The following is a 24,587-nucleotide window of genomic DNA, read 5'->3' as shown; positions in this document are numbered from 1 at the left end:
ACAAACTAGAGGTAGCATGCTCCATCTGAAGGTGTTCGAGTTCACTTTTCTTATCCCTACTGAGGCAAGGCATGCATGAGCACACACACACGCACATTCTAGACCGGGCCCCTGGGCTGCCACTTACGACCCCTACATTCAGCAAAATGTAGGACAGAGCATCTGAAAAAGAACTCACTTTACAACCAGGCCAATGTCTGACTCCGAGACATCAATCAATATTTAAAATCACCTTCATGCAGCACATTGGAAGAGGAGGAGAGCTCTATTATAGGACAAATAAAGCAGAACCGTCTGTCTAGATCCAAAATTTAGGGACCTAAGCTTGACTGTCCTCCTTCATGATAACTGAAGAGTACCATCACATAAACAAAATCTTCATTTTTTTTTTTTTTTGGTGTCCCTCAACTCAGCACCTATCTCTTAAAAAAATACTATTAGAGGAAGGTTTACTCTTTACAATCGAATTGTCTGAAACACCAAAGATGAAGACTCTACAATCGGAATCACATCTTCACCATAAAGGGTCAAAAATAGTGTCAGCATATAGGTACAACATGTTAATTACAAATGCAGTCATTCTCAGTCCACTCAAAATTCATTTTATTGGTTAAAGGTTATAAAAAGTCATATTATGTACACTCAAGTATAATATTTAATTAAAGTAACAGCAGAATTTAGAATGAGCTCTGGTTTTTTTTTTTTCCTTTCTAGATCAGTCATTATACTAGGTATTCCAAGATTTTTCCTTAAATAAACATCCTATTTTTGTGCATACAACAATTTTACAGTTAGAAGTCCATGTGCTAACATACACTTAGCAGTTCTTAATTGTTTTTAAAGTTAAATTTGAACAACAAATTAAATTCCTCAGTATATGTTATATAATATGGACACAGACTATAAAAATGTTGACATTGGTTATACTCTCATAATGTAATTTAGCCCTTTTAGTAATGACTATGCAAATAATCAGCCACAGGAAAACCATTTTACATCTAGTACAATTACCTACTATCACAGAAGTAATTATTATTATTGTCTGCTTATTGAACTTCAATAAGAACTCTTGAGGTGCTAAGATAGTTCAAGGCGGTTGTGAAAATTCCCCTCTTCAGACTCATCCTGCAACTATAATTACCAACGTTAAGGAGGGCAGTTTCAGATGAACATTAAGCAAGAAATTATCCCCAGAAGGTTGGTAAGTTCCAAACTTTAAACGGGGAAGCAATGATGCCTCTTATCACCTTTTCACCCAGGCAAGGTCAGCAGCTCCAGCACCACTCGGAATCAATGGATAGAAAAACACCATGATCCCAACAAGATGAGTTTTGCCCCTGAACAAAATCTCCTTTCAGCCAAGGTCCCAGTGGGGCTGGTTATACTCCAGGAGGCTCAAAATTTCCACTTCACTGTGATTGAATTTGAGTTTTTGGAAACTGCTCTGCCATCTTGAAAGAGACCAAAGAGCTCTAAAATGGGCCATTGGTCATCTCTGCCTAAGTTCTTCACCAGGTCTCCATCCAACTTCATCTTCTCTATCAGAGCAGGGATAAGGAAGGTCATAGGGCAGACAAGAGGGCAACTTACATCCTTCTTTCAAGAAGTGTTAAGGTCGTCCATTGCCACCTACGGGTTAGTGGTTCATGACTGGGCCTCACCTCCTGGTTACACAGGAGGCCAAGATGCTACCTCGCCTACTTTCCATTCTTCTCTCACACCAGCCAGCCAATCCACCTGAGAAAGTTTTAGCTGCCTGTGAGGCCCAGAGGAAAAAGCTCCCCGTGGGTGAACCACTCCTGTGGTCTCTTACCCAGAAGGAGAATCCCACCCCTTCTAGGTTTTTGTCTCAATTCATCCAAAAGTCTTGAAATTCAGAGCTAGTGTTAACTGCCTTATGTTCAGGGGCGTCCAGGTCCGGGGTGACCCTTGAGCTGGTTTCTGGCGGGATCAGCAGGCCTTCTGGTTGAAGATGGCCCATCTGTTGGCTTCTTTATCCAGCACCTTCTCTTGGGAGCCCACACCTCTTCGGCTGCAGGAGCGCCGGTTGTTCTCGTTCCGTCCACTTGTTCACAACCAAGGCCCGGACACGTGCAGCCCAGGGCTGGCTGGACTCCAGCTCTCCAGAGGTCATGGGTGTCAGGGGCTTTTCCACACTGTTTGAAAGACGCCGGGCTGCTGCCCTCAGCCCTCTGCAACGATGTAGAACGTCCAGCGCTGGCCCCCACCTGGCGGACCTGGAGCCAGGTGTCCGCCGGGGGTGGGTGGCGGGGCGTCGGGAGCCCGGCGCCAGCCTCGTCCTCGGGCAACGTGTTACCACCCACCTCCGACTTCCATGTTCCTTCGCCTCCGCCGAGGGCCTCCGCAGCGCCCCCTCTCGGCCCCGGCGAGCACGGCACCCGCAAGGGCCGCCCCCGCGCCCCAGCCCGGAGGGTCGGCGCCCGCGGCGGGGCAGCAGGTGGGGGGGAGGGGCGGCGGGGGCGGTTTGCGGGCGTCCTCCGAACCCCGCCCGGCGGCGGCCGCGGCCCCCCGACCCGCCGCGCCCCGCGGGCTCCGCTCGATCGCCCGCCCCCGGCCTCCCGCGCCCCCGGCCCAGGCCGGCCGCGCACCCCCGCCCCGCACCCCCGCCGGCCGCGGCGCGGCCCCCCGCGTTCCCGGCACGTCCGGCGCCGACTTTACCTGTACTTTCTGCACTCGGGGCGGCTCGTCGGGCGAGAAACACCTCCCCGGGACCGCTACCTCCCCGCCGGCTCCGCCCGGCTTCCTCCTTCCCCTCCCAGGCCGCGAAGTGGATGGAGTAAGAGTGCGAGAGAAAGAGAAAGGCGGCGGGCGGGCGCCGCGGGAGGCGGCGGGGCGGCGGGCGGCGCGCCCGGCCCCCGCCACCCGCCGCCGCCGCCGCGGGCTCGGCAACTCCGCTCGCGCCCGGCCCGGCCCGGCCCGCCCGGCCCCGCCCGGCCGCTCGCCTCCGCCCGCGGGCTGGGGCCGGACCGTGCCCCGCGTCCCGGTACCTCCTAAAGGTCCCCAGAAGCCATGCCAGGCTGCGGAACTTGGCTCGCCGGGTGTGCGCGTCTGCTCGCTCGCGCCCTCCGTGCGTGTGCGCGCGGGGGCCGGTGTGCGCGTGTGTGCGCGCGTGTGTGTGCGAGTGTGTGGTGTGTTGAGTAAACTGTGTTTTTGCAGAATGACAGGCTTGGGGGCTGCCTATGCGCAGAATCAGAGCGGGCGGCGGCGGGGCTGGCGTAACCGGCGGCGGCGGCGGCGGCAGCGGCGGCACGAGCGCGGGCAGCAGCGACGGCCGCGCAGCGCGCCCGGGAGCACGGACGCGGCCCGAGCGCCGCGGCCCCCGCGACCCGCGACCCGGCGGCGGAGGCTGCAGCCGGCCACGGCTCGCCCCGGCGCCGCCTGCAGGAAGCCGCCCCGCGCCCGCCGCCGGCCCGGACGCTGCTGCCACTGGGCGAGTCCCCGCCCCCCGGGAGCCCGGCCCGGCCCCCGGGGCGGGGGGGCGGGGGCGGCGGCCGGGCCGCGCCCCTGGGACCGGTCCCCCGGCCGAGCCGCGCCGGGCCCGCCCGCCACCCCGGCCGGCTCCGGGCCCGAGCGGCGGGGCCCCGCGGTGGCCGGCCAGGTGGCCTCCGGGCGCGCCCGGCCCGGGGCCGCGAAGGGGCGGCCGGGAGGCAGGTAGAGGGCTGCGGCGGCCGGTCGTGGGGAGGGACCGCGGCCCGGCCCGGCGGCTGGGGTCCGGAGCTCCCCGGCGGAGGGCAGCGGACACGGGCTCCGAGACCTGGTCCCCGGGGACCGCGCGGCCCCTCCCTCCGTGCTGGTGGTAGGAAGTGGAGGCCACCCGGAGGAGGGCGGAATGGCCCGACAAGGAGAGCCAGGACAGCGTGGCCGCCCTGTAACCCCTGCGAAGTCTGGGGCCAGGCAGGGCCCTCGGTCAAAAGCCCCCGCCACACCATCCAGTCCCTTATCCGTTCATCAACAAACATTTCCCAAAGTCCACCCAACTGCACAGTAATGTCCAGGCACAGGCACAGCCCGGACCCTGCCCACACTGGACTTTGAATCCCAGAGGTGAGAGGAGACACGTGCATGAGGGGAGGGTGGTGGTTCGTCCAGTGGTTTTACCAAAAGGATTCCTACTGTGTGCCAGGCTCAATAGCGGAGGGACTGGAGAAACTCCCTAAAACCCGTTCTTAGGTCTTCCCTTCCTATTAACGTCATGGGTCATTGTCGCCCATGTGCTTAAAGGCTTCTCCTTATTAAAAATGTGGTCATCTCAGAACCTGGGCCGGTAGGCTGTTCTGGAATTGGAAGAAAGGGCTTCTTCATCCAGCCCCACAAAAATGCCCAGCTAGTCACTCTCTCAAATGTGATGAGAATGTAACAACTTCCGTGGGTCATTTCCTATTTGTGAGCATATGGGCAGGTCTTTGGTGTCCTCTCTATAAACAGGCAATGATGACAGGCACCAAGATGATGTGAGATTTAAATAGAGAATACTGACCAGGCCATCCCCATGGGACTCAATAAGGAAAATTTATGTGTGAATCTCGCCCTGAACTGCCCCTCTTCAAGAGTGAAATGCCAGTGAGGCCAGAGGAATGGTTTCACCCAGAGGTTGTCAAACTTCTAAGTCACCAAATTTTTCAATTAAAGAAAATTCCACAGAATCTAAACCACGTAGTTTACATGTCTAGCTCACTCCAGGATATGAGTTTGCAGATGCTGATCCTGCTGGTAGAATGTCCTTCCACATGCCAGGGGCTGCTTTGTCTGCCTACCACACCATGGCTATTGCTGATGGAGGTGATGCACCGTGAATGCCAGTTGGGCTGTGCCCATACAGCGAGTTGCTTTCCAAGTCCTAATGAAAATCCCATATTAAAGTGGTGCGGGGAGGAATGGTGAAGGTGTGGAAGTAAATTAAAATGCACATTTGGCTTAGAAGCTGTGGAAATGGTTACAGCAGTTCTCTTCCCTGTTCCTATTGATATTTTCCCAATGGTCATGGTTTTAAATAATCCCATCAATAGTAAGCAGTTCTCTCTCTGTCGCATAGCAAAACAAAGTCTCATGATCATCAATTATCAGTTTTTATTGGGAGTAAATGAACCACCATAGTAGGAGGGCATAATTTGGAAGTAGAAGACAAGAAAGGAAATGGGTCTGGAAATAATATTCTCAGGCAAATTGGGATATAGAACCAGTATTGTAAAAGAATACCCAAAACTTGACTTGTGCTAGCCAAATACTTTCAGGGAATGTGAGTGAAATTTGAAAAACCCTAATCTAGACCACATTTGTTTACAGAGTTCATGAAAGGGCTCTACCAGTGGATGGCATGCTTAGGGAATATTGTATAGTGCAGGTCAATTGAAATAGAACTTGAAGACTAAAGGAGGGGCAGTGTTTCACTTTGGAAAGAAGTAAGGGTGCACAGCAGGTGATTCTGCAACCAGGGAGTGTGCGAAGACTAGAAAGTGGATCTGAGGAGGCCACAGCAGCTTGGATATTGAACATGAAGCGTTCTGAACACTCAGCAGTGGAAAACTGAATCCATCAAAAGCATGAGGCAATCGAGAGTGTGCTTCGTAAAACAAATTCTAGAAGAAATCAGAGAAATCCACTAAAGGGGTTGAGGTGAGAGGCAGGGAGACCAGTTGCTGTGGTCCCCAGTGGTAGCAGTAAAAAACGAAGAGATGTCCAGAAGAAAGAACCCAGCTAACTTTCATTAGTTACTCCACCTACCTCCATGAACCATTTGATCCAGATCAACAGGACTTGATGACTAACAGGATGTGTGTGCATAGACTGGGGGAGGGGTGAGCCACTAAGGAAAGGAAGGATACACAGATGACTAAGGTTTGAAACTGAGCGACTGAGCCACCCCCCACCCCAGCATCACACTCTTCTGAGCATCCCCAGACCACTGCTGGCTTCCAGGAAAGACAGATGCTTCCTAAGGGACAAAGAGGGAAGCCAACCAATGGACGGTCCTGCTCCAGGTTCTTCAGGTGCATGGCACTCTCGTTGCTCATAGAGTGGAAGGTACCAGCCATCTTTCACAAACTGTGGTAGACTCTTCATACTGACCACAGCTGGAGGGCAAGTGACAGAAAGCACAACCTGCCAGAAAACAGAGTTTATTCACTCATATAGATCGCAAAAAGATGAACTTGCTCTCAGGATTGACTGAATTCAAAGTCTCAAGGGATACAAGATGGCATCTCTTACTCCCTGCTTTGTTCTGCATGCTGGCACTTCACCTGTTGAAGATAAGCTTCTTCCGTGCAGCTGAGAACTTGGCACCTGGTAGCTGCATCATCTGTGCTTGTACATTAAATGGTATTTATAAGTCCCAGGGAAGGGCTCTTTCTGGGTCATACACTCACATTTTGCCCAATCACTGTAGGCGATCACTAATCGTATGCAATGATTGACCAGACTGAAGTCACAGCCCACCTATGGAGAAGAATACAGTGATTGACAGTTATATCAAAATGGCACAATTGAAAGTAGACATGAGCAGAAGCTCAAGGGAATGACAGAAGGAATACAGGAGAGATAGGTGCCCACTGAATGCTTGAACAAACCTGGGATGGATGGGAACTTAAAGAAGCTAAGTTGCTAGCTGCCTACCATGGCCTTGCATTATAGCAACGCCAGCCCATTTACTTTTCAAGAAAATATTGAATCCACTGCCCTGACTGGCACTACAGTGAGGCAGTATTTTCCTTCTGGTATTGAGATATAATCTCGCCCTCTCGCATTGTGTGGTTGAACCAGGGGAACTCTAGACTAGCATTGACTGGGTTCTAATTCTTGCACCATTTCTACTAGCTGTATGGTTCAGGGCGCCTACTCCTTCTGTCCTTTCATTTACAAATGTGTTCCTTACTTATTATGACATAATCAATTATCCCCAAAACTTAGGGCTTAAAACAAAAGGAATTTCTAATCTCTCAGTCTTTGTAGCTTTAGGATTTGGGAGCAGCATTCCTGGGTGGTTCTGGCTCACGGTCTCTCTTGAGATTGCAGTGGGATCGTTCATGAGGCCTACAGTCACCCTCCAGCTTGGCTGGGGCTGGGGGATCACCTCCAAGGTGCCTCTCACATGGCCAATGGCAGGAGGCCTCTGCTCCTAGCTGCACGGGTCTCTCCCTAGGGCTGCTCAGGTGTCCCCACACCATTCTCATCCCCAAACCCCAAAAAATACAACAACACTGACAGAGCATCAGTTCTTTCTAGCACATGGCTGCTGACAGATCTGATGACCACATCCCTGCTAAGACAGCTGCTTGTTGCCCTGGTGATTGAACAGTTGGGATATATTCTGACCCACAGCCCTCACTCTAAAGCTGAGACAATGAAGACCCAACTTGGGTAACCCAAGAAAGAAGAGTGAGGAGTTCCCGATGTCTTGGAAGATCTAATCTTGGGTGCCAAATACTGTCACTTCCACCATATTCTGTTCTTTAGAACAAAGCCACTAAGCCAAGCTCACATTCCAGAGGAGGCAAATTAGACTACCTTTTAAAAGGAGAATGGGTGAAGAATTTATGGGCAGATTTAAAACTGCAACAACATCTGTATGTGTGTGTGTGTGTGTGTGTGTGTGTGTGCGTGCACATGTGTATGGTAGATATAATAGAGTTGTTCTGAGAATTAAATAAGTCTCCAAAGCGCCTGCCACTAATAAGGGGTGCATATGGCACCTATTGCAATTGCTACTACAACTTCCATTACTAGTTTCAAACTTGACGTGTGTCGCTGATATCCTTGACTGTTCAAGTTTTCTATAGAATGGCATGAAATCAAATAAGACCAAAATTAGTATTGTTTCCAAGCCATGGAGTTACCAATTAAACTTTATTTTCAGCATTAATTTTAAAATAATTTTACTTCCATGGCGATAATTGAAGTCAGTGCATACTTGGTGTATTAGGTCTTATTCATGCTACAAAACAAACAGCAACTTCCCCTCATGGAGCTCACAGAACAGTGGAGGAGGAAAACCAAGAAAACAAAATACATGCATAATACGCTATTTTTTCCAGTAGTGCCAAGAACCAGGAAGCGTATGCAGCTAGGTAAAGAGAGAGGAACTGAGATGGGTGTGCTGGGAGGATGGGGGGATACTGGTTTAGATAAGGTTCTTAGACAAGATCTCACTGAGGTGGTGACATTTCAGCAGAAACCCAAACAATTGAGAGAGAACACAAATCAAATCAAAGGGCCAGGAGTGTCAGAGAGAGAAAATGGCAAGGGCAAAGCCCTGAGACTGAAGAAGCTCACGTGCAAGGGCAAAGCCCTGAGACTGAAGAAGCTCACGTGTTCAAGGTCCGCGATTGAGCCAGGATGGTTAGAGCCAGAAAGCAAGAGAGGGCCTGGGAAGAGATGAGTCGGAGCTGGCCGAGGGCCCTGTGGGCCAAGGCAAAGGCCCTGCTCCTCTAAGTGATGCCAGAGGCTGTTCGAGGCGGGGGTGAGTGAGCAACGGAGCCTGGCCCCAGGGAGGGAAGGGAATGAGAGAGAAGAGCGATGCGGGACGCCATCACAGAAGTCCACGCGTGAAGCCCTGCGGACGAGGAGGAAATCACCAAGACGGAGAGATGCGACTGGATTTCACAGGGGATGATACTTGATTCAAGGAAAGAAGAGGAATTCTAAGTTTGGCCATCATCTGGGTCAATGGAGGTCCTATTCACTGAGGTAGGGACGGGGGAGGACATTTGATAGATGGCATTAGGGCTGGTTGAGGAGGAGTCAGAAGTTCAATACCAGGACATGTAAATTGTGAGATGAGAATTAGATGTCCAGGTGGAGATGAGGAGGCCCTTGATGTCTGAGTCAGGAACCCAGGGGGGACACTTCTATGGGAGTGGGCAGCATATGGATGGTAAGGAAGCGGGCAGCTGGCACAGACCTGGGAGAGGAGCGGGCCTAGGGTGGAGCCCTAGCACACTGGCATTCAGAGGTCAGGAGGTGGGAGAGGACACAGTAAGGGACCCTGAAAAGGAGTCAGTGAGGTGAGAGGGGACCAAGAGCCTGTGGCGCCTCAGATCCAAATGAAAGAGCAATACGGGTGGTTACAGGCCAGAGCGGGGTTGGATAAGAAGGGGATGTGGGATTTGATCACAAGGCGTCCAGCTTGGTGGTGCAGGAAAGTTGAGAGCCAGGCTGAATCGAGTTAAAGAGAGCTTTGGCAGAGAGAAAGTGCAGATGGTGATCACAGGTGATTCATTCAAGGCCTTTTGCCACAAAGAGCAGAGAAGTGGGTCAGTAGGTGGAGGGGGGCGTCAGATGCGGGAAGGGTTCTAATATAGAAGCTATTACAGCATGTTTGTACCATAGCAGGAATGGCGCAATAAATGTGGGGAAGTAGACGTGCAAAGGAGAGAATTACAGGAACAGAGCTGAAAATTCCAGTAGAGAAGAGATGCAGAAGGTCCAAGAGGAAGGACTGGACTTCAAAGCACAGAGTCCATCTGGATTGGGTTGAATTGTGTCCTCCCAAAACTGACATCCACCCAGAACTTCAGAACATGGCCTTATGTGCAGATATCATTAGTTAAAGTGAGCTCAGACCGGATTAGAATGGGTCCTAATCCAATAACCAGTATCTTTATAAGAAGAGAAAACTGAGAGAGGAACACAGAGAGAATAAGAGGTGAAGACAGAGACAGAGACGGGAGGGTTGCAGTTAAAAGCCGAGAGATGCCAAAGGCTGATGGCAGCCACCAGAAACTAGGAGTCTTTGGAGCGAGTGTAGCCCTGCCAACAACACCTTGACTTCAGACTCCTCATCTCCAGAACTCTGAGGACATTTTTACTGGCTTAAGCCATCCAGTTTGTGGTAATTTGTTATGGCAGTCATAGGAAACTACGATGTCATCTACTGGAAGAACAAGGCAGGCCAAGCGCATGACTGCGGGTTGGCATTCTCTTTTATTATTTCTATATTCTCCTTAAAATAAGCTGTGAAATCAGTGAATGGCAGTGAGGAGAAAGAAGAGGTATCAGAGAGGGGACTGAGATTTTCCTGGGGCAACACTGGCTTAGTCTATGTCCCTTTCCCCTCAAACTCTCGATAGCACCTCCTTTCGCGACCAAAGGTATCCAGATTTAGACAATTTATGAATGGTGTCCTAGTGTTGGGTATTGAGGACAGGTTACAGGACCTGGAAAGTCACCTTGAAGAAGAGTGGTTTGACGAGGAAAGCATAGCAGCATAGCCGGAAGGTGACTTCTCCCACTGGGTATTTGCAGTCAAACGTGAAAAGCCAGACCCGCCAGACCAGTAGTGGTGGCTGTGATTTTTCTAGTCACTTTCACTCGTCCGGGGTCAGGCTGGAGGAGCAGGGGCCTTGGGTTTCCCTGCCCTCAGCATTTCATAGGAGAGAGGGAGAAGAGAACCGAGTGTGTGGAAGCAAGTGACTGATCACAGATGGCAGCACAGTTATGGAGCCTGAGCTAGCGGGATGGCAGAGGTTGAGATGGAGGGGTGTGGACAAAGTCGTCAGTCGGTGGATAGGAACGAGGATGGCTGGATGGGGCCATCACAGTGAGAAGGACCCTCGCAACAGCCCTTCTGTCGGTAAGAGCGGCTGCCACTCAGGAGGGGCGGCCTGGAGCTGCGTGCTTTCCAGAAGTGTTCTTGACCCTCCACCTCCCTCAACTCGTCCGCCACCCCACCAGGAGGGACACAGGATTCATGTTCAGAAAGCTGAGGGCCTGAAGGACAGAGAGTGCATTTGGGGTGAAGCCAGGAGTAGAAGACACCACAGCTACTGGGGCAGGGAGGAGGGCGAGAAGCAGGGAGGTGAGCGGAAAGGAATGAGCTCCAGAAACCCAATCAAGATGGCGGTGACCTTGACGAGGGGGACAGCAGGTGTGGCGCTGGCTGTGGTGCGCTCTGTGGACTCCAGGGTCTCTGCAGTGGGAGCTCGCCTTCCTCCTAACGCTGCAGGTGGAAAAGCCTTGGCGTCACACACGCCGTCATGTTCACCTCAACAAGGCAAGAGACGCTGTCCCCACCTCACAGAGGTAAGAAGAAGAGTCCTTTCCCCTGGGACACACGGAAGAGGCAGGTGGAGCTTCTGCTGCTGTAAGTAGGCCCGGAATTCCTGTAGGCTACACTCTTGGGCCAAAGTTATCTTTAGCAGAGAGCACCACGGAGAAAGAAAACCCAAGTGTTTGGCCTCGACCCTTGAATAAGAGCTGATCCTGTGACCTTGGAACCTTGGAGTGGGAAGTGGTGAATGTTGGGAAGCCAATCATACCACACTTTGGGAGTGGTGAGTGTGTGTGTTGTAAGAAGAAAGAATCTGAATTTAAGCTAGTGAACCTAAGGCTCTTTTGTCATGTAAGATCAAAATGCATTTTTTATTTCTACACGGTAAATCAGTGACCTTATTGTGGAACCAAGATGTGCCCATCAAGTGGCTAACCTGCCATCTCTATTAGAAGTTCTCAACCTGTGGTTTTTTTTGTTTGTTTGTTTTTTGGGTGGGGGGATATGAGGCATTTAACCCAGAGGTGCTTCATCACTGGGCCATATCCCCAGCTCGTCTTTTTATTTTGAGACAGAGTCTTGCTAACCTGTCTTGCCCTGTAAGTTACTGATGCTAGCTTTGAACTCTCGATCCTCCTGCCTCAGCCTCCCAAGCTGCTGGGATTACAGGCATGTACCACTGGGCCCAATTGGTCCTCGACTTTTTGGTTTCAGGTTCCATCGACATTCTTAAACATGATTGCAAACTCCAGAGAACTGTTGGTCTTGTATCTACGGATATTTAATTATTATAAACTGAGAAAAATTTTAAATGGAGGAAAACACACACGAACGACATGTAAGCATGCTCCTCCTTAGCTGTTAGAGTGGTGAAGTTATCTAGGCATCTAGAAAACTCCTCTGAACACGTGGGAGAAAACGGGAGAGAGGCAAAGACGTCTCAGTATCAGTAGGATCGGCTTGACCACATGGATTCCTGAAAGAGTTTCAGGGGCCCCAAGGCTGCCTGGACCACTCTGAGAACTGCAGTTCTACAAAATCACAAACAAGGCCGTCTTTGTTGTGAATAAAGTTGCATCTTTGCAGATTATATAAAAATGTTTCTTTTCTAAATAGACTTAGACTGCATTGTTCCTACATCTTGGGAGGTGAGTGTGCATCTTCTCCTTCAAGGAGTCCACCTCCCACCACCACCACCAAAGCAGCCTAGGGAAACACAGGAGAGAGCATGGTTTTTCCCCATGAGCTCCTGAAAGAACGCTGAGGGAACAGTGTATCGGTGAAGTCCTACCTTTCCTTAGATTTGAAGGAATACCTTTCCTTTTTTATTTTTTTCACCTTTTTTTTTTTTAACAACAAAAGATTTCAGACCTTTGTGAACATTAAGAGAACAGTACTGTGACTCTGCCCGTACCTGTCACACAGCTACAGGAACCTGGGCTCAACACCATTCTTATTTCACCTTTCCTACCCCACCCTTCACACACTAGTTGATTTTGAAGCAATTCCCAGATATCACGTCCCCTCACCTGAAAATATGGCCACATTTATCTCTGAATTAAAAGAACTGTTCTTTAAATGGAACCACAACACCAGAAACACATCTAAGTTAACACTAATTTCTTAATATCATGAGCTATTTAATAGATGTCCGAATATGCCCAGTTGTCTCAAAAACACTTTTTGACAATTGATTTGTCTAAATCAGGTCCAAACATCCATCCATTTGTGTTCCATATTTCTTAAATCTTTGTTAATTTTTAGGTACTGCCCTTACTCTTCTTTTTTCTTACAATTTATTTGTTAGAGAAACTTGATGGTCGCTGGTGTAATTCAGCACATTCTTCTGTGCCCAGTACATCCTGTCCACTGGCAGCTAGATTTGAAGGCTTGATCAGACTCAGGTTGTTTGGGGGACCATAATGCTCCCAAGTTGTCATTGTGTGCTTACCCAAGAAGATACTTCACGTTTGCTTGACTTTCTTTGTGATTTTAGCTGTCATTCATGATCCTTGACTAGACTGGTTTTTAAAATTGGGAATTACAAAATGGCAACCATCAGTCACTCAACTGGATATGTCACTGAAATGGATATATCAATGAGATCTTCCCGGACCTGCTCTTGGCTTCTGTGGGGTACATGAATACAGGAAAGGCTGATCAAATGCTGTGTTCTTTCCCTTTGTTTCCCTAATAACGAGTTGGTTTTCCAACTTCCTCCAAGGATCAGGAGCTACTTGTTTTCCACCATTATGAACTCATGCATTTTAGCACACTTAATGTATTTCACCCATTGCCATGGTTGCTGTTCTTATTGCTCAAATTGCTCGTGCTTGGGTAGCAGGAGCCACTTCCATTTGACTCCTGAGCCTGCTTGACAGCATCTTTGCTTTCTGGTATGACAAGACACTCAAACGTCTTGACCACCAGAAATAGGAGGTGCCATTTCACAAATGATTTCTGGTTCCCTTAACTGAGAAATGGCATTAAGATGCCCATTATGAACACCAGTTGTGGCTATGAGCCAGTCATTGCTTCTGTTTTTTTTCAATGAAAGAAGCTAGACACTTTTTGTAGTATTTTTAAAACTTGAGAAACATACCACAAAACATGTATTTTGTTTTAAAGACACTTGAAATAGCTTCAAGCTTGTTTGAACTGCCAGTTTACCATACATTTAGATTCATTTGTTTTCATTTTGATTTTGACTTTTAGGAATTACATTATAACTTTTATTTAATTTTTTTAATTCTGTAAAACACTTGATATGGTTCCAAAATGAAATCTACAAGCAAGATGAGAGACATCGAGTGCCTACCATTTGCTTTCCATCCTGTTTCCTCTCTCCTCTTGTAAGTAACCATGGCATTTCATGGTTTATTCTTTAATTTCAGTATAAACAAAAACACACATACATTTACATGTCCATCTTTCTTAAGTATTAGTGTGCTCTGCACACTTTTCTGTCTTTTCTCACTAAAAATTATGTCCTAGAGATCATTCATTAATATTATTGGAATTCCTGTTCCTCTGACAGCTGCATAATACTTCAGAACGTACCCATGTTGTTAATTCAACCAGTCCCCTGTTGGTGGGCAGCCATTTGCAATTGTCTTTCAGAACTTCTGCAAGTCTATAAAGGAGTTTCAATTTTATGCTGAATAACTTGATTCCAGAGAATGCATAGATGCCTGGTCATTACCATCAATTTTGAGGGAAGGCATCAGAAAGAGGACCTACCCCTGTGAGCAGGACATTGGGTTTATTTTTTCTCTGAGAGGAATGGCCACTGCAACTGTCAATCATCCAAGTGACAAATGAGTACTTGCAGAGAGGAGGGAACCTGAAGCTCCACGAAGAGAAAGGAGCTAGTGGAAGCTGTGGGATTATGGAAGTGAGTGAGGTGGCCTTTACCACAGTTCCCTGTCCAGGAAGTGGCCCTGACAGTGCCAGCTGGAAATGTAGGTGGAGGAACCTGGATACGTGTGCTCTGACAATAACCCATTAATTGCTCTTAATTTTATCTGTTTCCAATTTCTCTTGTTCATCTGAAGATTTTAGATAAGTTACAACTGGATCTCACTTGTGCTGTGGAACATTCAGAGGCAGGTTGTGGACAGGGCAGAATAAGGCTCAGCTGCCTACCCAGGATCCCAGGGCTAAGAGGGCAGCCGCAGTAGTAGCTCCCGGGAACACAATGTAACACAGTTCCTGGAGGTAGGAACAGTGATACTGCAGAAATCCTTGGGGAATGGAGAGAGGTGCTGGGGAACCAGGAGGTGGCCCAGATTTGAGTCCTGTTGAGTGGAGTCAGGCTTCCTAATAAACAAGATTCCACCAAAAAGATACATAGACATACATTCCCAAGAGGTCATTCCTTTAAAGCAGAAAAGGACCATTGTGTAGCTGCTGAGGACATAATAATGACTTCATAAGAAGTGGTTAGTAAGCAGGCTATAAAACAAGCCGTGTGGTGAACACTATAGTTTTCTAAATAAACACACATAAAATATAGAATAGTAAGATCTGATATGTAATAGGCACACCGTCTTGATCCCTTTGGGTCACTACAATAAATACCATAGACTGCATAGATTATAAACAGCAGAAATTTTATTTCTGACAGTTCCAGAAGCTTGGAAGTCCAAGGTCAAGGAGTCCAAAGTCAGGTGAGGGCTCATCTCCCGGCTCATAGACAGTACCTCTCACAGCATCATCACATGGTGGAAGGAGAAGGCCACTCTCTGGGGCCTCTGGTATCAGGCCACTAGCACATTCCTGAGGGCTCCCCCCTCACAGGCTGATCTCCCAAGGCCCCACCTCCTAAATCCTTCACACCGGTGATTAAGTCTCAACTACAGATCTTAGGCAGAAAGAGCATTCAGATCATAGCATGTATCAAAATGGAAATGAAAGTAATGAAATAAAAATGGGATCAGATCATTGAAAGTTATTTTTCTTTGTATTTTTTAGTATTTTTTAGAGCTTTCTATATTGGATATAGAATATGCATTTATTTTAAAATTTAAATGTAATTTTGAAGTAATAAAAATACTCAACTCAAAAAAAAAAAAAAACTAGGGGAAGGTACTAACAGGCAATGTTGAAATGAATAAATACAAATGGACATTGAACTTGGGAAATTGGGTGTTTTCATATATTTGTAATAAAAGAAATTCAATATAAAACAACAGTGAGATATCATTTTGGTTAATCAATTGATTATTTTTAAAAATTATACCAATAACTAGTATTGTTCAGACATAGAGAAAATGGCTTATATACAATTTTGGTAGAAAACTAAATTACTGCTATCTTTTTTTAGAAGGAAGTTTGGCATTGTTTGTCATACTACTGAATACATTTGTAATCTAGAATCCAATAATTTAACTTCTACAAAATGTTCTAAATAAAAAACCAGATATGTGCATGATGACGTGTTAAAGAGTATTTGTTATAGTTATTTAAAATACCAAAAATCATGAAAAGTTAAATGTCTGTAATTAGAGGTTATATTCTGTAGGAAATTAAAATCACAACCTTTAAGAAGAGTTAATGACTTGGGAGGGAAGTTCATTATACATCAAGTAGAAAAAGCAGATTACAAGTAGTATGTCTACAACGGTCACAATTTTGTTCACAAAAGTGTGTGTGTGTATGTGTGTGTGAGTGTGTGTGTGTATAAATTTTAAATTTTGGAATATAGAAGGAGGTTAGGTATTTTTTCCATAGACATTGTTTAATTTTCCAAATGTACCACAATGAACATGTAGCAAATACATTCTTACACACAGACACATTTATAGAATTAGGACATACTGTTTTTTAAGAAACTTTATAAAAAGCAAGATTGTGGAATGGAAGTCTACAGAGCAGCAATAGAAGGACACTAAAATGATCCATGTGGTCATGGATTGTTATAAACATGTTTTGCTTAATATAAATACAGGCGGTTACATGGGAAAATATTTATAGATGTGTGAATATGTGGCAGTAAATCTATACATGTTTCCCTGCTCTGTCAACTAAGAACCTAGAAGTAACAACACCCCAGCAGTACTGAGCACCCCTATTGCTCAGATCTTGATTTCTAATACAATTCTCCAATAAAAGGAGTCAGGGCTCTTTAGACCAATGGCTGATTCTAGGACTAGGGCAGGAAATGTACCAGATGATCCTGGAACATCTCATGGTGCCAGAAGATATGAAAGTATCAAAAAATAAATTTTTAAAAATCCAGTGATGGGGCCATGTCAAAGGAACCAAATGACAAAGTTCTCATCGGCCAAATTGGAAAAATTTGAGTAACGAAATAAATTAAGTAGTATTGGATTCTATTCAAAGTACAAAATAAATTAAGAGTTAATAGCAATATAAGTAAATGATTGGAAAAACAAATGGCTAAGAAAACACAATTTTCCTGTGCAGAAGAATTTCAAATAATTCATGTAGATCTTCTAACTCAAGGAAATGGCGCATAACTCCCCAGTCCCTGAGCATGGACTGCAATAGTGACTTCCTTCCAAAAGCACAGTATAGAACAGAGGAGTGGGTGGGTCAAGAGTAACTTCACAATGCAGAAGCCAGGTGATCCAAACCAACACCAACGGTGACAAGCCATGCAGATAGCATGTACCCTTACTATGATGTGTTGAAAATAGTGGTCCTCCCCATTAAAAGCTAGAACCCTGGTCTAACCATGAGAAAAACATGAGATTAATCCAAGTTGAGGGCCATGCTACAGAATGTCCAACCAGTACTCCTCAAGACTATCAAGGAGGCAGAAAACAAGGAAGGGCTGAGAAACTGTCACAGTCGGAGGGAGCCTCAGGGGACACAATGGCTAAATGTAAAGTGAGGTCCTGAATGGTATCCTGGAGCAGGAAGAAAAAAAAAAAAAAAAGGATATAAGGTTAGGATTAAGGCAATCTGAATAAACCACGGACTTTAGTTAATAATAATGTAGCAATATTGGCCTCTACTTGTGACAAATAACACCCATGCAAGATGTTGATAAAAGGGGGAGAGTGTTAAATAGTAACTCTACAGATCTTGTAATTTTTCCATGAATCTACAAGTATTCTAAGAAATAAAGTTTATTTATTAAAAAACAAGGTTGGGTAACATAATACAATAAAAACATGTTTAGAAATTCTTTAAATAACTTTAAAGTCAAAGTTATTTCCGGAGAAAAGTTTTGTCTTATTGATTTAAATTAATAACAGTAAAAATTCACAGTAAGAAGAGGAATATTGTTCTTTTCATGATAAGAAAACTGAAACATTATATTTTTTGCATATATTGACTTCAGTAAGGCTGTGTATTCTTTATCACAAGGTAAGTGGGAAAGTAAGGAATTTAAGAAAAAGCATAACTTCTAAACAATAAGAAACTCAGAAGGAATAAGACTCAAAGAATGAGTTTTTTTGTCTAAAGATGAACTATTATAAAATCTAGAAGAAAATTTTCAAAACCTAGTTAAGATTCTCAAAAGAGGAGAATAAAATAGACTTTTAAAATCATGATCAGAGAGTCATAAGGAAAGATTGCGAAAGAGAATAAAAGGAAAACAAATGATGCAAAAGATTTCAAAGAAACTTAAAATATTGTGAGAGTCAAAAGCAGCACTGTAGACACCAAATGACAGTAAGTAATATAGACACTGAGTCTAAGACTATCCCCCTAGTCAAGAACAAAGAGAGTCAGATGAAGATAGAAAATATGATAATCATGGAAATTGGAGAATGGAAAAAAGACACAAAAAAAGTACATCCACAAGGCACTGATTAAGAAAAAAAAAACTGTAAGTAAATAGTAGAAAGGTCAGTAGAGTAGAGGGAAGGGAGGAGATGAAATAGGGAAGTTGTGGGGAAGGAACTAGAACAAATTATACTCCTTGCTTTATAATCATGTCAAATGAATTCTATTGTTACCTACAACTAAAAAGAACAACTAAAAAGTAAGCTGTAAAAAAGTGCAACTGAGAAGAGAAGGAACAGAAGCAAACCCTAAAGATGTAAGAGAAGAAAACAGTTTGGGGCTAAAGACCAATTTATACAAACTTAAAACATTAATATTTTATACAAAAATAGTCATTTATATGTAAGGACAACCCAATCACAATCTTATATGAACAAGAACTCAGAAAATACACTTTTCATCTGCTCTTCTGGAAAAATTATTTAATCATATACCTCAATCAACATTTAGATCTTAGGAATTGAACAGTGATAAAAACTGAAGTTGATCAAAATTTACTGAAGTCTAAAAATCATTTTAAATCTAGCTTTTAAATTGAAAGTGAAAGTAAAAGTAGCAATATAATAATGATCTGATACCAAAACCTGGGCAGAAAACGGAAGTAAATTATATTAAATAGTTTCCTGCAAATGGAGGACAGATTGAGTGACCCAAAGACACTGCTTTGATCCTGACCCTATAATTAGAAAAATGAAAATTAAAGAATGAATTTTAAGCAACAAAGATAACCATTACTATACTTTAAATGATATATTAGCCTTTAAAACTCAGTGAGACCCTGTCTCTAAGTAAAATCCCCAGTACCCCCCCAAAAAATGCACTAAATGGGATAAAGAGTAATATGGATATAATTCAAACTAAGAGTGTGATACAATATTCAGCAAATACTCATTATGCTCACAGTTTTTCAGGAAAACATGAGAAAATTTTAATGCTAACTAGTACTAAAATTTAAAGTAGGATGTGTAACTTTTTTGAGTTGTTCTATTTCTCACAATGTTCCACATAAATACCTAAAGAAAAACAAATGTTAGAAACACAGAGAAAAACTAACACACTGTTAATTTTGAGAAACTTAAACCCACCCTTATTGTTTTTGACAGATCAATTAGAGAAAAAATAAAGATTAAAGGAGTTAGATAATAAGTGTTTTAAAAGTTTAATTTTTAAATGGAAGCAAAGAAAGTACTTTTTCCTTGCAATTGTGGATAATTTATACTCATAAAACATATCAACACAATGTTTAAAAATGTAATAATATTATAAATTAATAGAGGCATAACCTTACGATAATGGCTCCTGAGAATAATCCTCTGAAATAAATCTCCTTAAAAGGAAATTCAAATTCTCATAATGAGGAAGAAAAGTTGGAGTGGAGCTTTATTTTGAAAAATAAAACTAAAAATTATCAAAGGGTGTCTGTTTTGTTCTGTTAATGACTAACACTATTGACTTTTGCTTACTTGTTCTAACAAAATTTGGGATCTCATGATAAAACGTTCTCCATATTTGAATAATAAAGTCATGTTTAAAAAAAAAAGCCCCTATCAGTTGTTTCCCAAGGTCCTTTTGAGCTTTTCTACTTTAGATGCTCCTCCTCTGAAGTTGTCAGCTGCCACTGAATAGGTTTTCCTCTTCTTCCAGCTGCCAGACCCTTGTTTGTCAAGGAAATCTGAGTAATTCAGCAGTGCTCCGAAATCACCTCCACAAGATCCTACAAGATCTCTCTTTAACCACATCTCATGTGTTCACTTTGTTTTGTCAGAAAAACATTCAATAATCAGGTAGAGGTTACTGGGCAGACATCTGACCAGATGGACAGGAATGGACCCTGGTCTTCCCAATGAAAGAAACGTTAAGGGCAGATCCAGTGTGTACGTGGTTAGTTCAGCAGTGAGCGCTTCATGTTATGACAGTTTGCTGCCCAACATAGCTTCACAACCATGGGGAGCCAGGTACTGAAGACCCTACGTAATTATGCATAAGAGGATGTCGAAATTGCAAAGATTACTTAGAAGCTAATCACAATTAAAATAAATCATCAAAACCAATGGAATGCAATCAAGGTGTTAATCCATGGGGAACTTATGGAATTAAATACTTTCCATATTAAATAATATAAAAAATAAACTAAGCATTACCTTTTATTGAAAACTGAAAAATGACATGAAATTTCAAAATCGAGACTTGACCAAGATAAAATAAGTCAAAAAATAAACCCAAGCTTTGATTCTTTGAAAATTCCAATTTATTCCAACGCTAGACAAGAAAGTAAAAGAAAAAAGGAAGAGAAGGTGAGAGGCTGGGAAGGAAGAAAGAAGGAAGGAAGAAAGAAAGAGGAGAGAGATGGCGAGGACAGACTGAAGAAACAACAGGTTTCATAACATTATAAATGATTGAAGGTCTCGTTCTGAAGAGATCAGGTTCCAGAATGAAGTCCATTCAATCATTTAAATCTAAAGATATAAAGTGACTGCTATCGCCATCTGTTGGTAGCAGATGTAGTTGACACCTTTCCTCTGACTTCTTCAGATCAAACAAAACTTGTGAATTGAAATGTCAAAATTGTTTTATGATACAATTTCTGAAATGTTTAAAATGATACAAGGGGCTATGCCAATTAATTTTTAAATTTTGGTTAAGGTTTTAAATAACTAAAATTGACTCAAGAAGAAATAGAAAAGTCAAAAACACAAATTACATGTGAGAAGTAAAAAAAAAAATGTTGATCAGGGTATATGATCAGGGTATATGGTCCTATGTTTTTTAGAACCAGACAGGATTACCAGTGAGTACTTTTAAGAAAGAGAGTAATTTTAAAACCCTTGAAACTCTTCAAAAAATATAGAAAAAGAGTATGACTCTCTAATTTTATAATGCTGTATAACTCTGATACTATAAAAAAGCTGACAAAAATACCCCAGAAGGGATATTGGAAGATAAATACAATTTAAGCCATAGATTAAAAATAAATTTAAATAATTATAGCAAATTAAATACAACTACAAATTTAAATATCACTTTGTGTCCAGTCAATATCACTTCCAGATGTGCAGGGATAGTTTAATATTATGAAAATTGTCAATATGATTCAACTAATGATAGGTCTAAGGAGGAAGATCCTGGGAAACCCTGAAAGAAGAAATGGAAAACCTTTGATAAAATTCAATTGCATTCTTGATTAAACAATCCTGCTATACTAGTATTACAAGAACAATTTATAAATATCAGTTCCTCTCCTTCTAAAATCAGGAATTAAAAAACACCTGAAATAACTGCTAATTTTCAAATTATCCTAGGATTTTTGATTAGTGCAATGTTAGGAATAGAAACAATATGAAAAATACAATAACAAGTATAAGTGTGGTTTCAAAAATAAAAGAAAATCAACCAAAATATATTTAAATTAATTAAATTCATTCAGAAAGTTAGCAAACTATTAATATGAGACAAGACTGTAGCTTTTGTACACACTAGTTATAACCACTTAAAAATAACAAAAGGGAAAATAAGTTCACAAAGTATCAAAAACTATAAAGTTTCCTGAAAAAATCAATTTTAAGTTGTTAGCTTTGTTGATGTCCCAGGGATGCCTTATTCTGGGACCCAAACTGAAGAAGCAACCTCTATTTTGTTTCTGAATTTTGTTTATAGAATCTACAAAATGATAGGAAAAAATAAAATAGGCCTGGGGACAAATAAAGTGATGTACTATGTTCATGAATGAGAATAAAGAAATTAATGTACTATGTTCATGGATAAGAAGACTTAGTATTGCAAACAAATCAGTTCTCCTTCAAATTAATTCATATATGTACTATAATTTCAACCTACATCTCAGTAGGACTTCTTTTTTTGGAAATAAATACAGGTTTTCAAAGTCTAACCAGAATAACAAACACAGAGAATACTCAAGATATATTAGATGAAGAGAGAATAAAGCAAAAGTATTAACAAATCTGGTGCAGGACTAGAAAAAAAAATTGATGAAACCCAACATAAAGTCCAAGACACAAAGAAGGGCCTATAAGAATGTGATGTATGATAAATGTAGCATCAAGAGCAGTGTGTAAAATAAAAATAATAATAAATGGTAGTGAAGCAATTGGTCAAGTATTTGGAAAAATGTAGGTTTTGATCCCACTGCAAACATATGGTAGGTTGTACTTATCCCTGAATTATCACTACCTTTCCCATGAATTTGTATTTCTATGCACCACTGACATCAGGCTCAGCCATATGACTTAATTTGGACAATGAAATGTGAACAAAGTTCTGTGTGCCACTTGCTTCCGTCATTGCTATTTATTCTTCTATCCAGAAACAAAATAGAGGTTGCTTCTTCAGTTTGGGTCCCAGAATAAGGCACCCCTGGGACATCAACAAAGCTAACAACCAACAGGAAGAGTGAGTGAGAAAAATAACTTATTACAAGCTCTGGAAATTTGGGGACTAATTGTTACCATGTACAACCTTCCCCCAAAATATTGAGCAATATAGAAATACACAAAATATAAAAAAGAGACCCTGATATCTCTCGAAGAAAATATCAATAAATATTTACATAATCTTATGTCTATTAAAATATAATGTGGGAGAGCAACACTTAATTGAAAAATTTAGAGTTGACTACATAAAAAGTTAAAATTTCTGTTCTACAAAATATTCAGCCAACAACAAACTAGTAAATTTATTTGCACATATATGCCAGAGGATTCATACATTAAAATTTTTTTGAAGCAAAAAATAAATAATGGGCCATTTTGAGACAACAGCCAGGCCCCATAGGACCCCTGGCCAGACTGACTGAGCCCCGGCTCCAGGAGCCCTCAGCTTGACTGATCACTCCCTGCCTCTGGGACCCTCACATCGACTGACTGCTTCCTGCCACCAGGACCCCCAGACCAACTGACTGCACCCTACCACCGGGACCCCAGACAGACTGCACCCGGCCTCCAGGATCCCACAACCCCACCAAACACGCCCAAACTCCAGGACACCTGCCTGACCAGCTGCGTCCCATCTCCAGGGCCTCCAACTGACCACATCCACACCCTGAGCTGCAGCTCCCCATATGCCAACACATTTGGAAGCCAGAGCAGCCATCTTGGATAATCCTGGAAGCCATAGCTCTGATCTTTAGGTGGGGCAAAACCCATCCTGAGACGCCTGCTGGAGACTTGAAACTCGATGTCAGGTACCTCTCATGTATCAGGCTACTGAAGACTGGGAGGTTTCATTACTATATGACTGTTATACTGTAGATTTTCTTTTTTCTCTTTATTGAAAAATTTTAAGTTTTTACTTCTTTACTTTTCTTGTTCTCTTTTCCTTTTGTTTACCTGTTCCCTCAGAGTCTCTTTCTCACTTTTTTGCATGCTAACATCCAATGTCTTGATTACACTCTCACCTTTTCTATTATCTAGAACTTCTGTATATTCTTTTCTTATCCCATTAACAGCCACATTCTACATCCCTCTGCATCGTCTTTGTCCTCCATTAGAAACTGAGACCTTATTGAAAATCTGTTTGTTTTACTGAAGATAATATTTGAACTCATTCTGTTTATTATGACAATTTTGTTATTGTCCTCATAGGGGATATTTGGTCTAGTATTGCATAGTGTCTGAATTGGGCACTGCTAATGTTGATCTCCCCTTAAAGAAAGGGTTTTGGAAAACTATAGGGCCACTATAAGCCTATAGGGGGAAATCTACAATACCCGAGATCTGCACTGCTAGAGGGGAAGATACATGAACAATATGAAAAAACAAGGGAAGAAAATGATCCAAACAAATCTAGATTCTATATTAATAGAACCCAATGACAGTATGTGAGAAGAAATGTCAGAAAAGGACTTCAGATTATACATGATTAAGATGATTCACGAAGCAAAGGATGAGATAAGAGAGCAAATGCAGGCAATGAATGATAATACCAATAAGCTGAAAGAGCACCTGCAGGAAGCAAAAGATCATTTCAACAAAGAGATAGAGATTCTCAAAAAAAAAACCCAAATGGAAATCCTTGAAATGAAGGAAACAATAAACCAAATAAAAAACTCAATGGAAAGCATCACCAAAAGACTAGACCACTTGGAAGACAGAACCTCAGACAATGAAGACAAAATATTTAATCTTGAAAATAAAGTTGCCCAAACAGAGAAGATGGTAAGAAATCATGAACAGAATCTCCAAGAACTATGGGACATCATGAAAAGACCAAATTTAAGAATTATTGGGATGGAGGAAGGCACAGAGATACAAACCAAAGGAATGAACAACCTATTCAATGAAATAATATCAGAAAATTGCCCAAACCT

At 43.2% G+C, this 24,587-nt stretch overlaps 1 protein-coding gene across 1 annotated transcript in view; it reads right to left on the bottom strand.

The window, feature by feature from the left end:
• Positions 1–6,319, bottom strand: part of Cdyl2 (chromodomain Y like 2) — a 162,787-nt gene extending 156,468 nt beyond the window's left edge. The window contains exons 1-3 of the mRNA XM_047528958.1: positions 6,261–6,319; positions 3,199–3,905; positions 2,680–3,011 (exon numbers count right to left, since the gene is read on the bottom strand). Of these exons, the coding sequence (XP_047384914.1) occupies positions 2,680–3,011; positions 3,199–3,905; positions 6,261–6,319 (1,098 nt within the window). The remainder of the gene's footprint in view (positions 1–2,679; positions 3,012–3,198; positions 3,906–6,260) is intronic.
• Between the last annotated feature and the right edge of the window lie 18,268 nt (positions 6,320–24,587).

This window comes from Sciurus carolinensis, chromosome 16 (genome assembly GCF_902686445.1).
Source record: "Sciurus carolinensis chromosome 16, mSciCar1.2, whole genome shotgun sequence".
In the NCBI taxonomy this organism is placed as follows: domain Eukaryota; kingdom Metazoa; phylum Chordata; class Mammalia; order Rodentia; family Sciuridae; genus Sciurus; species Sciurus carolinensis.
This window is presented reverse-complemented; position numbering and strand designations above follow the sequence as displayed.